Source organism: Pleurodeles waltl, chromosome 1_1 (assembly GCF_031143425.1).
Source record: "Pleurodeles waltl isolate 20211129_DDA chromosome 1_1, aPleWal1.hap1.20221129, whole genome shotgun sequence".
In the NCBI taxonomy this organism is placed as follows: domain Eukaryota; kingdom Metazoa; phylum Chordata; class Amphibia; order Caudata; family Salamandridae; genus Pleurodeles; species Pleurodeles waltl.
Genome location: NC_090436.1, coordinates 357,485,701 through 357,501,310, shown reverse-complemented (window position 1 = coordinate 357,501,310; position 15,610 = coordinate 357,485,701). Strand labels below are relative to the sequence as shown.

The following is a 15,610-nucleotide window of genomic DNA, read 5'->3' as shown; positions in this document are numbered from 1 at the left end:
ATGAGTGTTTTAAGAAAATCAGATTTGACACAAATTGTGACGACAAACTTGATTACTGAGCTGTTTCCTGTTGAGAACGACAAAACTACCCTATCAGCAGAGACTAGTCAAGATGGAGCTGAGCAGCAGTGTAGTGCACTGAAGGGGGTGGATATATGACCTGACAACAAAAGTAGAGACCATGGGTTCAAGAAGAAAAAACAGTGTCTGTTTAGGCACTATCACAAGACCTGAGCATGGTCTACGTGCTGTACCTACCGTAATAAATGATCCACAGTTGCGACTATCAAATTATGCCCATGATAATCCTTCCCCACTAGTAAAGTCCGCTATAAGTGCTATGATTTTACCTTTCCATACATCCCACTCCCTAGACACACCAAAATTATTCTGAGTTAGCTTGAATGACAGTGTCTTTAAAATTGTGCAGAGAATCTCGTATGTTTTATAACAATTGTCAGACTCATAATTCAAGATCTTTTTGTTGCTTTCCGTTTTAAGATATAGGTGTAGACCATACAAAAATCAATAAAAAAACTTTAAAAAAAAATCAAAGTGTAGCAACTGCGAGACTTTTTCAAATGTAAAATAGTCCCTAAGGTTTTGTGATGCAGGCACTAAAGTAGTATTAGGGGCGAGGACAGGGGTTAAAGCCCAGCTCTCAACGCACTCTTTAAAAAAACTGGCTATAATAACTCTTGCAGATAGCTAAGTCAGATCAAATAAGGGGGAAAAGAGTCAGATTCCAATAGTTCTGTGCCACAAAATGATTTTAATACCCAGAATGTAACGTGAAACAGACAAAATCCATCATCTGCTGCCTAATCTGCTGATTTTAACAAAAAAAATTGCTTCAAACCCAAATGGTTAAAAACTTCCTAAAATGCAGCAACACATGCTGCTGCACAGTGAAAGGCCCTTTGCAAGTCGGACTGGTCACCTTTCTGTAGATTATTGCTTTATTTGGATGTTTAACTTGTACTATTGGTGTGCAACCAATGTCCATGCAGTGTTACCCAATTTAAAAATGTCTTAATAATGAAGTTGTCTTACATGTGCCGCATTAATCCGCATATTTGTGCATGTCTTACCGCATAATTTACTCAACCCTGCTGCATAAGTTTGTCGTCTCCTGCCGCATACTTCTAGTGGCGCTGACTTATAAAACACAATAGGCCAGCAAAGCAAACAGATGCCAAAACGAATTACGATGCATGTTAGTGTAGCAACAATTGGAGGGAGGGGGGTGGGGGAGCAAGCCGTCTGAAATTCTTAGAACGCATTATCTCGTAAAAAAAGGCAGACTAAATATTGATAAAATGACATTAGCATCTAGATACACTGTGCGTGCCTCCAGTGCATTCATCTATTCGTTGCTTATCTGAGGCCTCGAACCTTTCCAAAGATGGTGTGCTTGTTGTTGAGCTCATCCGCACGACCCAATGTAAAGAAAAACTGGCTTCCATTGTCGTGGGGGCCTGCATTCGCCATGGCAACCAGCCCTCTTCGAGTAAAACGCAGCCTTGAGTGGAATTCATCCTATCAACCACAAAACAAACATACGTCACATTCATTTTAAATATCCTTCACATATTTCCGTTTTATCATCAGGAGCATGCACGACAACATTTGCTTAGAATAGGTATTGCAAGCATGAGAAATAAACACTTTTCGTCGCTGTATTCCCGAAGCGCCGCGATCAGTAAACACTTGTAGTTGTACAGTCGACCTATTTATGTTGCTCAGTCAGGTTAACAGTTGAATGTTAAGTGAAATCATACATTTTTTCTCAGTGCTTAAAATTTCGAGTAAGGAGGACGGGACACGACAGAAGAGTGGAAAAGATAATTCCACCGCTAAGAGAGAGAATACGCCAACACACAATATAATGCGTAACTTGTTCTTCTTTCTAAAAGGCCAGGGTTTAAGTGACTATCAAATAGAATATATGTACAGTGCCCCCTTGCGCACCTACATCTTGACTAAAACAGGAGTGGTTCAGCCAGGCACGAAAGAGGGTCTTCTGCCATTTCCGGATCAACGAGGCAGGAACTGGAAAAGGGATGGTAGAGGAAAAGAGCCTACGCTTCATGGGAAATGATCCGTTCAGTTACTGCGCGTGTTACTTTCTGTAACGCTTCTCCTGCTTGTGACTTTAATGCCTGAAGCAGGCCCAGTAATCGAGTAACAGCTGGTAACAACTCTCGAGATAAACCTTTTATTTTATCTATCAGACTTAACAACGTTCTAATTTGTCACTGTTTGCAAAAGTTGCTTCGTATACATTTAGGTAGACGTCGGCGGAGGGTATGCAAGCTGTGTGGTGTGGTATTGGGTGCGCATGCTCGTGCTCTCCGCGTTCTGCGCACGAGAGAACATCGTAGGGCACTAGTGAGTGTGCAGCCTCTTGGCCATAGGGTGACCAGACGTCCGGATTTCCCCGTATAGTCCCAGTTTTTAGAGGACTGTCCCGGTGTCCCGACGCTTCTCTTAATTTTAAACAAATGCCCCGGTTTTGGGGACAAAGGTCAAATTATTACATAAATGTCCATGTTTTTGGGACAAAGGTCAGATTATCTAGGGCACCATAAACTAAAGGTATGCTGTCCTTTAAAAGACGCCTACAAAGTATGTAATAATCAAGTTATTTATCTGTTACTGTCAGGCAACAGTCCCCCGTCTGCTCCCAGCAGAGATACGGAGTGGGGGGCAGAGAGAGGTGGGTGGGGGCAGGTTGGGGGTGCAGGGTGGGAGGTCAAGCCATAGCTAATTTTATATGTATGGTCTTGTAAATGTGTGTGTGTGTGTTTATAGATATATAAGCATATATATCTATAATAAACACACATATATAGGCACACATACACAAAGCTACGCAAAAAAACGGGACAGGCCAGATATAAAAGTGAGTGTAAAGTCGTTAGTCCTTCTTTTATATCTGACATGTTCCGGTTTTTGCTCCTCAAAATCTGGCCACCCTACTTGGCCATCCAGCACACAACTGACCCACTGTGGCAGAATAGCAGCTGCTGCACGAAGCAGGGAGGGTGGCGGCCGGTGAAGGAGCAGCTTATTCCCCAAGGCCACTTCTGTAAAAACTCTACTGCACTGAAAGTCACAAAAGGTCTAGGTGGGCAGAAGGCGGTGCGAGAGCCCCAATCCAAAACAAGCATTTTCAATGCAATGGGTCTCGCATTTGCTCAAATTAGATTTATAAGCGTTGTAAACTCCTAACCAGACTTTTCTTCGACACATAAATTGAAAATGAAAAGTAAAACAGTTTCACATATGCGAGCCGATTCACAGCGCCGAGGCCGCCATGAGCATCAGCGTGAAGAGACACACAAAGGGAAAAAGAAGCTCTCTCGCAGTCAAACTTATCGGAAAAAGTGCAATTAGCCATGTACCTGGGTCGATGGCCAAGGCGGTAACAAAAGCTCCTCAAGGAGGGACAAACGTAAACCATTTACCAATGTCATTAAAGGATTTTTGAAGGGCAACCCAGGAACAAGTGGTAGTGATAGGCGTGAGGAGGGCATTGTTAAAAGCCCAGATACATACCAACACGTCGGAAAAGCAGCGCTTGCGCGCTACTATGCTCCACCTAAAAAGACCAGTTAAGCCAAACACAAATGCAACTGTTGCAGGTGTCCTAGAGTTAAAAAACATACAATGGCCCATTGCACTAACATCAACACGGCAATCGTTCTAGACTAGCTTCATGCATCTCTTAAGCTGGTGACTCAGGCATTTATTAAAGATAACATTGCTTGGATCCCAGCATATGATCAAGTTCTTACAATACTCCGTGGTAACCATCAACATAGTGAAGCCTATTAAATAACACTGCTGGCTCAATAGAGGCAGGGTTTCCTTCACTAAGGCCTTGAGTCGGTACTGGACGAAATTCAGACTGGGCTAGATGAAGGAGAGGGCGAGAGGCTAGGTTTCTGCAGCTATCCCAGTGACTTCATACGCGTTGCAGATATCTCAGCAGCTTTAAACATGTTGCTAGCTCCATTAGCTAGCGTGGGAATAATGAGGCACACACAAAGGCAGCCGAGTTCAGCTCTTTCCAACCATGAGTAAGTAGTCTTTATGGAGTTACATGCCACTGCAGTATAAAATGATGTGTGGCGTTACAGACAGCTAAGTGCTAAGGCTATTTCCCTTCAACATACATGCAAGAACAATGGCCATTTGATAAGATAACATGGCTTCATCTTTTCTACATACACAGCTGATATTCAAATTTCAATACGTTTTCAACAACCCCAACCTCCTAACTTGTACAAAATATTCTCCAGCATTCACTGAGATCAGGATCCACAAAATATATAAGGTCAGAGCTGGAGAAAAAGGTCCTGCCTTGGTCCACAAGTTTCGAAACTGACTTTCCCAAGTCTTCCCAAAGTTTCAGAAGTATAGCTTTCCACTGAGTTTTGGGAAGAAGTTAAAAACCTGGATAGGTCCAGTTTTCTTATGTTTTTCAAAGACTTTTTATTAGATTTTTGAAACAAACAAAGCCAAACATCAATATCTGGCCACCACAGACAATAGTTACATAGAGATTGATACACATACGGATCTTGGTAGTTGACCAGTATTCCTCTGTGGCCAGTAAGGACAACATCTACATATACCTGCATTGGTAGACCCAAAAATACTAACAAAACATCCACTAATAACACATCGTGGGTGAAACACCTTGAAAAGTGTCCCACATCCGCCCACGCCTCCCGCCTCCACAACTTGGAGCGTGTATTCATGCAGTGAAAGTTTTGATCTCTGTCTTGGGCGACTCCCGTGGCCTGGATTATGGCTCCAAGTAGATTCAATGATAAGCCGCCCACCTCTCCCAGATTTTACAATAATTCAGAGGGCAACCCTACAATATATAAATAGGGTGCTCCAAACCTAGGCAGTGGTCCAATTTCCTCTTCCACTTCTCTAGTGAAAGAGCAGTGTTATCTTTCCAGGCCTGCATTATGTCCCACTTGGCTATTACCAGTCCCAGCCACAGCAGGGCCCGAAGATACCTGTTCCCGTCTATATCATCAAAAATATGAAGCATGGGGCATCTGGGGATCCGTTGCAACGCCCGTTACAATACTCCCTCTAAACTGTCAAAAACTGTCACCCAAAAGGGCATCAGGACAGGGCAGCTCCAAACTGTGTGCAAGAAGAGTCCCCAGTTCGCTTGGAAGCGCAGGCATGTCTTGGATGCAATCAGCCCCCTCTTCCTGGGCCTCTCCCTTGTACCGGGCGCTCTATGCAGGTACTACAGCTGAATGAGGAGATACTGGGAAGCGATGGCTGTCTCTCTAGGAGACACCGGCACCTTCTATTAGTCTCTATCCTCCATGGGGCCCAAGTCACGGCCCCATGTCTCCTGAAGGGACCCAAAGGAGTCCAGGACGTTTATTCATTAGGGAGCAGTATATGGCAGAGATCTTGTGGTCTAGAATGTGAGTCAGTAACACTGTATCCTCCAGAGGTGTAAACTGTGGAATCTCCTCCAGACGGCTAGGTATGGCATGAGAGGAAGGCAGAGCTGGAGATATTTATACAATTGAGTCTTGTAGAATTGGAACTCTTCCTGCAGGTCGCAAAAGTTTTTAAAGGAACTCCCCTTGAGCAAATCCCCCAGTCGGGAAATATCGATACAGCTGAGGTGTCAAAACCCCTGTAGTCCAACCATCTGTCACAGGGCCATGCCACCATCGTAGGTCGATTTGCAACCTTATGGAGAGGGAGATCCAGGGTGGACCATAGTTCCACAGGAAACCCTGCAGTAGGGAAATCTAGGCACGCGAATAAAGACATCAGAATGGGAAAGGGGAAGTTCTGAAGCAGCTATATCAAACACAGTAGCAACATCATTTTAAAAATGGTTGACCTATCCAAAAGAGAAACGGGGAGAGTTTCCCAGAAAATCTGCAGTTAGCCTGTCCATTTGGGGCTGTGAATTTTGTTCCCACGCTCATGCCTCATCAGTGGTAGCATATACTCCCAAATACCTGCACCCTTGATGGAGGACCAGGAGTTTGGAGGCCACATCAAGTTCAACTGTCCCTCTATCACCACGTACACTGAGGATTTACTGGGGTGTCTCTGAAGTCCCGTAAATACTCTGAAGATTTCTGTATTTGGAGCGCATGTGGTCCCAAGTGTGGGAAATCTGTCAGAAAAATAAGCACATCATCTGCATACAGGGCTATTTCCTCCTCTGCTCCGGGGCACCACTCAAATCCGTGCAGTTGTGCGTCCATTCTGGTCCAGACAGCAAGGGGCTCCTCTGCTGCATCCCTCGTTCAATTCAAAAGGGCGGGGAAACAGCTTCACCCAACCCTCACCTGGGTGAAGAGTTACCTATAGAGAAGCTTCACACAGCTGAAAAACCAGGGACTGAAATTCATCATAGCCATGAGGGAGACTATAAATGGCCACACGACCGAGTCAAAAGCCTTGCAGAAGTTTACCTGCAGCAAAGCACTGTCTGCATGACAGCGTCTAAACAAAGCAACCTTATTACATGCCCATCTGATATTATTTTGTGTAGCCCTCCCCGGTATGAAGCCGGATTGGTCTGGTTGGAGTAGTGTGGTAATGACCCCAAGCAAACAGTTGGTCGAAGCCTTCGCCCACACCTTAACCTCTGTGCTAAAAAGGGAAACTGGCCGGTATGAGTCGCAAAAGTCCAGGGGCTACAGGGTTACAGTATAACCACCAGGGCCCCTTAAAAGACCCCGAGAAGCACCCAAGTGGCTCTGTCGAACTCAGCAGGGAATCCATTCGGGCCCAGGGATTTGCCCAGGTGGAGCATCTGGAGCGCTCCACCAATTCGTCCACCATGATGTCAAGGCTCGTCTATCCTCCTCGGAGAAAAACGGGTCAGAGGGTCTCGCACAAACACTTCCACCGTCCAAGGGCTCTCCACCCCTGACTAGCATATAACACCTAATAGTAAGCCACAAAAGCCCAAGCTACGTGTTGATCCCCACCACCATCTGCTTCCCCGGTCAGACAAGACATACGGAACAGGTTCTCAGGAAGCTCCCCTTGAGCATAGCCAATGCAGGGTCTTGCTGAACTTATCTACCCACTGGCATATAGGACTCTGGGTAGCCATCCAAGCCAACCTCGCCTCATTTAGCAGGGTTTGGTGTACGATCGATCCCGTGTGAAGACAGTCTTTATGGCTTTGCGGATCACCAGATATGAAGTTTACAAATATTGAGCCACAATTCGGAGGAGCCGTGCTTCCTTTTCCGCCACCACAGTGTCTACACGGTGGCGGTGCGATGCCCAGTAGCTATTGATAAAGCTGCACAATGTGATCTTCACTGCCGCACAGAGTCCTCTGGGAGGCCACAGAGTCTACATTATGGTGTAAGTATTGAAGGGTAGCCCTTTGGAGAGCCGTTTTGAAGTCATGTATTCAAGCGCCACCAGTGGGCCCCCACTCCAGTTTAGCTGGCGAGTGATCGGACAATCCTCGCACATAAATGTTAGCCGCGTGTAGTGTGCGCCCCGGGCCCTGGAGAGGGCGAAGTTCACCAGCCTACAGAAGATTGTGTGTGCCTGGAAAAGAAGGTATACCCCCTCTCCACAGGATGGCGATAGCGCCAAGCATTTAGCAAACTAGGTGCCTCAGAAGCCGACCAGGGCCGTCATGTGCTTGTGTGTCTCTAACTGCCAGAGGAGCAGTCTACTAGTGTAGAGGATCCGCAGTTTATGTCACCCCCAAAATACAGCGACCCACTGGGAAATCCACGATAATGCTCCACAAGACATGTGCAAACACCTTCATCAAAGGGGGAGAGCCTAAACTTTCATAAAGGAGAAAGGTTTTCCATGAAGGCCTGTGATGAGTATATATCTCACCATAGTGTCATGCCCGGTCTGAATGTGGTGAAATGGTTATTTGCCCTTTACTGAGTATGGCTACTCACTTAGACTCCCTATAGAATCCTGAATGAAACAACCTTTTGAAACCCATTCAGGCCAGAAAGGGACATTCATTGCCTACAAGGTGAGTTTCCTGGAGAAACAGGATATCAGGGCCTGCCCGGCAAGCAGCCTTCAGGATGGCTCCCCTTTTCATCTTGTCAATTAAGCCATTAAAGTTCCAGGTGAGAAGTTTCAGGGATCCTGATCCCTCCCTGGGGCCAGATTCAGCGGTCATAAGGGCCATGGTGCTACGGGCATGAGGGGCAGGCCATTGGCCATGGCCAGGAGACATGTATGTGACAACAAGTTACATGAATGAAACAGAAACAATAAAAACAACAATTAATCTAAAGTTTGAAACATAAACTCCCCCCACCCTATACTTCTAAAACTGGATGTGCCTGTCTCTGTCCCAGAGTCTGGGTGTTGCCAACATGCCGTACACGAGTCCATACCTCCCCCAAACTATTGGCCCAAGTTTCTCCAAACTAAAACCCTACCCTTGAAGCAAGGAGCTGGATCTGAAAGCCCACAGGTGACTTAGTGGTGCCAGTCCCACTGTAAAATAACATAGTTAGAAATAATCGCAGTGCGTTTAACAAACATACACAGTATTATTACTGCACAGCCAAGAGGTCTGTGAGTCTCGGGGTGTAGGCCAAATGATCTCCGAAGTCAAGAGGGGTCTGGACAAAGGAGGGGAGCATGCTCAGGGTCCAGAGACAGTGAGGACTCTCCCTCCAAGGCGGCCCCATGGTTGCAGGACTCCGTAGTCCCATTTCTCCCACATTCCCATCTCCGCGGGTCCCCTTCTTCCATGGCTGCCGTCATGTCCCCTCCAAGGCAGCCCCATGTTCTGAGGTGGAATCTTCCCCAGTCTTTGCCGCCCTGTTCTGCAGTCGGGGCCTCTACTCCTCCCACTCCAAAGCCACTTGAGGAGTGTCAAAGAACAGGGATTTCTCACCAAATAGAACTTTGAATCAGGCGGGGAAAAGTAGCATGTATTGAACGTTCAAGTCTGCAACTTTTGTTTGATGCCCTGAAAGGAATGGCGTTGTTGCTGGACCTTCAGGGTATAGTCAGGGAAAATCATAACTCAAGCAGATTCACAATGTAGGGAGCTCTGTGCACGGGAGGCTTGCAGTATGACATCATGGTCTGCGTAGTTCAGTATGCAAGCAGTGATGGGTCTTGGAGGTGCCTCGGGTGGGGGTCATTCATTCAGGGATTGATGGGCACCCTCCACTATAAAGCACAAGGAAACTAAGTCAGCGACAGCCACCACCCGCACCAGGTGGTGATGAAGGTGGTCACAATGGGCCCCTCTGCCCGCTCAGGGACCCCCACAACCCTCACATAGTTACTCCTTGAGCGTCCCTCAGCACCTTCAGTTCTCGCCACCAGCTAGGCCACAGTATTCTACAAGGTCCTCACCTCCACTCTGCAGGTCTTCAAGAAGTCCTCTGCCTCGGAGATTCTAGCTCCAGTATTGGTGACCCTCTCAAAAGTGTTATGGCAGCCTTGGTGGAGGAGGGAGAGCTCGATACAGAGCTCCCCAATCTTCCCCTTGACAGAGGAGCAGAGTTAGTGGATGGCTTGAAGGACTGTGTACACCTCAGGCAGGAGGGCCCCCCGGCCATTGCCCCAGCCCTACCAGGCAGGAGTCCTACCACAGCTGCAGGTTTAGTGAATCTGTCAATTTTACCTTGCAGGGACGCGTGTGGTTGTTTGTCTTTCACCACGGCAAGTGTCTCTCACGGAGATTGTCTTTGCATCAGATCCCTCGGGGGGAGCAAGAAAAAGCAGCTGATCCAACTAATGGTCCAAGTGGGTGCAGCAGGTGAATGGGAGAAGGAGCAGGCGAGAATCCAGGGAAGCAGGCCCCCAAGCAACAGCTACACTACCAGTGCGAACTCGCGAGAAGACACCAGAGGATGTCCAGAGCTAGTGTTGGTACGGTGCCCAAAAACTCTGGCACCTCTCTGTGGTGTGGTCATCTAGTGGGATCTTCGTCTAGGGACCCTGGAGGCAATCTGATCCCATGAGGGGTGAATGGCAACAGCTCCAGTCAGCCCCACCACCTTGCAGAGGCAGACTAAAACTAGAGTATTATATGGCAGTCCATCTCCTTAGGCTAAAAACCCCACATTGCATTTTAGTTGGTTCTTTGTGCAGCATGTACTCAAGCAGCCAACCAGTGTATGTACCTGAACAGCACTACCCCACCTTTGCCCACTGAGAGCCTCGTTGCCTGGGGCAGCAGCCCGATCCAGGGAGGTGCTGAGAGTCGGAGATCCAAGTGAGTGTGGTGCTGCACAGGGAGAGAGCCAAGTAAAGGGGCCGTCTGGCCCGGCATGGGGTCGGGGTGTTGGGGGTTCTGGGGGGAATCAGTGTGCCTCTCCTCATAGCCTTGGATGCAGTGAAACAGGCCCAGCATGGCAATGACAAGACAGCACCCCGCAATGCAACAGGGCCTGCCTCCAAGAGGTGTGCCCCTGCCGTGGCCCAACACAGCCACTGAACAACCCCCGGGGTGGCAGCACTCACTGCAGACTGTGTCCTCGACAAACAATCCTCTCATAGCCCACCTCCGGGAGCAGCCTCAATGTTAGGCCCCAGGAGTATTCTTCTTCAAACAGCTGCATTTAGGCGCTGCCACTGCATGTCAAGTCCACACACCCAAAGTAGGCCATGTGGGCTGCGTTTTCTACACGGATGGAAAAAGCTATATTAGTGCTGGCTGTGGGAGCTTAAGGAGGAGCGTCCATCATCTTCAGTGGCAGAGCCACGCCCCATGTACTAACTTCTTTTCGAGCTACAATATGTTTCCTTGATTGGGCACGAGGAAACCCCCTAGATTAACAGTGTTTTTTTTTAAATCCACGAACAAAATCCATCCTCTAAGATCACGCTTTTAAGAGGACAACTGATTTGAGGGGGAAGGAGAGGCCAGCGACTGGTTCTAGTCTCAGACTAATCAGATTTGATTTCAAATATATGGAGGCAAGGTTGTTTTACCTGACACTGGAAGTGTATTGCTGACATTCCTGAAGCTGGAGGGAGAGACCTAGACACTAAGGGGGGAAAGGGAGGAAACAGGACTCTTTTAGAAATTTGATGTGTTCCTTTTGCTGAGGAGTTCTGCAGATTAGTCTTCCTGAAGCACTGCCATTTGGTAGATGGTGGGAGTGAAGGGTGGGTATTCAGTTTTTGTTGAAGAGAGTGAGAAGGTTCCATTAGGTGCGGCCAGCTTTTATCCCTCTCCTGATCACTGTTCAGTGTGGTGAGGTGCAGAAAGCTCACACCTGTTTGTGCCCCTGTTGTAGGTACTTTAGGCTGGAGAGTTTTCTGCTTTGAGGAGCATCACTATGCACAAAGACTGATTGGCTGGAGAGGCCACATGAAAACAACATGTGGCCCAAACTGGTTCTAGAAGTGCAAAGAGACAGTCCAAACTTCTTGTCTGCTGAGACTATATAACAGTGAGGGCCACTGACTGACTTATTCCTCCAGTTCCAAGTTCTCTTTAACCAAGGAAAGGAGTGCTCCACAGCATACTCCCAGGACTCCTGTGCAGCTAATGCTCGTGTCTGCCTGGAAGCGAACTTCCTAGAGATGAGGGGACATCAATTAGAGTCTGACCTGGAAGGAAGGACATGTTCCACAGTCCTGAAGTACCTGGGTCCCAACCTGCCTGTTGAAATGGGGAAGGGGAGGGACAATCAGGTTGGAGGTGAGATTGTCCAGGGCAAGTTAGTAGCAGCTGACCCTGGAGCTTTAGGATCCATCAACTCAGGTAGATGAAGGAAAGTTACTTGCATGCTCCAGGAACTGGAGCGTATTTTCTTCCAAAGAGCGATTAGCACAGCAGCAACAGCATGAAATCATGCCATCAGACATTGTCACTGTGAAATTCTGAAACTATGCATGAGCAAACTGTGCCATTGTGACACTGTGAAGCTGAGTCCGAACAGATGGTGCTACTGCAACATCAAGCATTTGTGTATGAGCGGACATTGCCACTGTGACATGGTGAAGTTGTGCCTTGGGTAGTAGCCGGTGACTAATAAGGGCCACCGGTTGTGCTCTATCCTGGTCACTTGAACTGAGCCAGTACTGCTCCAGCTTCATTGTCTGAGGCATCAGTCTGTACAATGGAAGGTTAACTGTAGTCAGAGGCCTTCATAACAGGTGAATTCCACAGTGGTCTATTCAGTTCCTCAAAAGCTTTTAAAAACTTCAGTCCAAATCAACTTCTTGGGATACTTCTTGGATGTCAAAGCTGCTAAATGGGCACTACAGCCCCATAGTTAGTTAAAAAATTCCAGTGGTAACCAATGAGTCCCAACAAGGTGATTTAAAAAAAAATAACTTTATTGGTATTTTCAAAAACATTTGATCTCATAATTAGTTTAGGTATAGCATAGTAGGTGGTTCGTGTACAACGTCTAGTAGTATTAATGTCTTTTGGCAAGTATTACAGCGGCCCCTGCCCTTACCAGGTTCATACATTGAGTCCAGGTTAGACATTTGGCATACATTAACGCTTGGATCGTTATTGTAGGGATATCGTATCTGAGGTCTATTATTCCACAATGTCTTGTTCAAAACTTTGAACAAAACTATGAACAATAAACATAGTGCCTGAGGAACATTTCTGTGCTAAGGTGTACAGTGGTGTTTATAGTGTGGTATGGGCTCCCAGGTAGTGGGACCATTGACTCTAGGCCACACAGCCTCCGGTAGTGGAGGAAGATCTTACTACTTAGGTTTGGGGTGTATCCAGCACCTGTGTGTTTAACTGGTCCACTTCACTTTACAGCGGTGTACCACTAGCCTTTTCCACCTTTCTACCTCTGCTGGTGCTCGCGTAGGTTGGTATCTGAGGAGTGCTTGTTAGTTGTGACCAATTCTTAGTGTCCCCTACACCCGGGGGTTAAGGCAGGTCTTAATCAAGCTATCTGCACCCTGTCCTCTGTTCCCATCTGTCCTCCCGCTCCTGCATCTCCCACATCTCTAGCACCTAGGATCACAGTGTAGGAGGCTGGCCTGGCTTATAGTGGGTACCTTGTGGTACTTACACCCTGTGCCAGGTCCAGTTATCCCTTATTAGTAGAATAGAGGTGTTTGTAGCAGCTTAGGCTGATAGAAGGTAGCTATGGCAAAGCAGCTTAGACTGAACTAGGAGACATGCAAAGCTCCTACTATACCACTTATATCATTTAGCACAATATCATAAGAAAACACAATACACAGAGTTTATTTTTATTACAATATGCCAAAAGTATCTCAGTGAGTACCCTCAGTGAGAAGGTAAGTAATATACACAAGTTATATGTACACAAACCCAAAACAGGTAAGTAATAGTAACAAAAGTAATGCAAACAGTGTAGAATTACAATAGGATGCAATAGGTGAACATAGGTCTAGGGACTGGAGGAGCTCTCGGCACCTCCCCTGGGAGGTACTGCTCAGGGGAGTGGTCACTCCCTTTTCCTTCGTCCAGATTCGCGCCAGAGCAGGGCTGGGGGATCCCTGAACCGGTGTAGACTGGCTTATGCAGAGATGGGCACCATCTGTTGAATTTCCAGAGGCATTTCCAGAGGCTGGGAGAGGCTACTCCTCCCCAGCCCTTCACACCTATTTCCAAAGGGAGAGGGTGTAACACCCTCTCTCAGAGGAAATCCTTTGTTCTGCCTTCCTGGGCTGGGGCTGCCCAGACCCCAGGAGGGCAGAATCCTGTCTGAGGGGTTGGCAGCAGCAGCAGCTGCAGTGGAAACCCCGGAAAGGCAGTTTGGCAGCACCCGGGTTCTGTACTAGAGACCTGGGTGATCATGGAATTGTCCCCCCAACACCAGAATGGTATTAGGGTGACAATTTTATGATCTTAGACATGTTACATGGCCATATTCGGAATTACCATTGTGACGCTATACATAGGTAGTGACCTATGTATAGTGTACGTGTGTAATGGTGTCCCCGCACTCACAAAGTTCGGGGAATCTGCCTGAACGATGTGGGGGCACCTTGGCTAGTGCCAGGGTGCCCACACACTAAGTAACTTGGCACCCAACCTTCATCAAGTGAAGGTTAGACATATAGGTGACTTATAAGTTACTTATGTGCAGTGAAAAATGGCTGTGAAATAATGTGGACGTTATTTCACTCAGGCTGCAGTGGCAGGCCTGTGTAAGAATTGTCTGAGCTCCCTATGGGTGGCAAAAGAAATGCTGCAGCCCATAGGGATCTCCTGGAACCCCAATACCCTGGTTACCTAAGTACCATATACAACGGGTTTATATGGGTTTACCAGTGTGCCAATGAGAATTGGTAAATTTAGTCACAAGCCTGCAGTGACAAATTTAGAAAGCAGAGAGAGCATAAACACTGAGGTTCTGGTTAGCAGAGCCTCAGTGATACAGTTAGGCACCACACAGGGAACACATATAGGCCACAAACGTATGAGCACTGGGGTCCTGGCTAGCAGGATCCCAGTGACACATAACAAATACACTGACAACATAGGGTCTTCACTATGAGCACTGGGCCCTGGCTAGCAGGATCCCAGGGAGACAGTGAAAACACCCTGACATATACTCACAAACAGGCCAAAAGAGGGGGTAACAAGGCTAGAAAGAGGCTACCTTCCTACACACGGGGGTGCAATGGGGCGCACGCACACTCCACATGCTTCCTCCTGTTTCAACGCACACATCTCTGCCCGTGCCCACCTCTTTACATCATGCTTCCAGTCTGCCAGGGTCAGGCATATGGGGGATTTCCAGGCTATAGCTATTCTACGTCTAGCCAGGAGCAAGGCTAAATAAACATGTTGCCAACTTTCTTAGGGGCGGGTCTGGGGAATAGGCCTAGCAGGCAGAGAGCAGGGCCCGGCGTTAGGGGCCGGTTCAAGCCTTTCCCCAGGATTCTCAGGGCCTGGCTCCAAAACTGCTGCACTCTGGGGCATTCCCATGTCATGTGCTCAGCATTGTATCTGGGGCATCCCCTGGGCTCCCTGCCATTGATTTCCCCGAGTCTGTGTGGAGTTAAGTATTTGCCTTGGACATAATTACACTGAGTGTATTTGAATCGAGAATTATGGGACACCCTGTGGGGGGAGGCCAGCACCCTCTGCCATGCTGTATCTGCCACCTCCCTTCCCAGCGTCACCTCCCATTTGGTTCTCAGCGACTGCAGTGACTTCAGAGTCGTCTCACTGAGGGCTCTGTACAGCCAGGTGACTAAATGAATACCCTCTCCCATTGTCAGTAAGAGCTAAAGTATTTTGTGCACTTCCGTTTCTGCGTTCACAGTACCCCATAAATCCCTTATAGCATACATCAGCACTATGTGGGTAAGAAACTGCCCTAGGGGGCCTCCAGTCTCTGCAGCGAGATCTTTGACTGGGATTAAAACAGCAGTCCGGAAGAAGTCCCTCAGTGTCATCACTCCTGCCTCCGTCCAGGTCCGCATTTGGCGTGCCGTGAAGGAGTGGGCCGGGGTCCCATGAGGTATGCCCGTCAAGGGCACCTTGGGGGCGTATGGGACCGTCATGCCAGTGTGTCTCATGCTCTGTCGCCAACAAGTCAGGGCTGCTGTTAGGAGTGTACTCTTGGCCAGAAGGGGAACCTTGGGGTCAAGCATCTTGGCCAACAAC

The 15,610-nt window shown here is 47.8% G+C and overlaps 1 protein-coding gene across 1 annotated transcript in view; it reads right to left on the bottom strand.

Annotated features, from left to right (window-relative positions):
* The window catches only part of CWC27 (CWC27 spliceosome associated cyclophilin), a 998,568-nt gene that overhangs the window by 932,487 nt on the left and 50,471 nt on the right, over positions 1 to 15,610 (bottom strand). Inside the window, exon 4 of the mRNA XM_069222723.1 lies at positions 1,396 to 1,539. Coding sequence (XP_069078824.1) covers positions 1,396 to 1,539 — 144 coding nt within the window. The remainder of the gene's footprint in view (positions 1 to 1,395; positions 1,540 to 15,610) is intronic.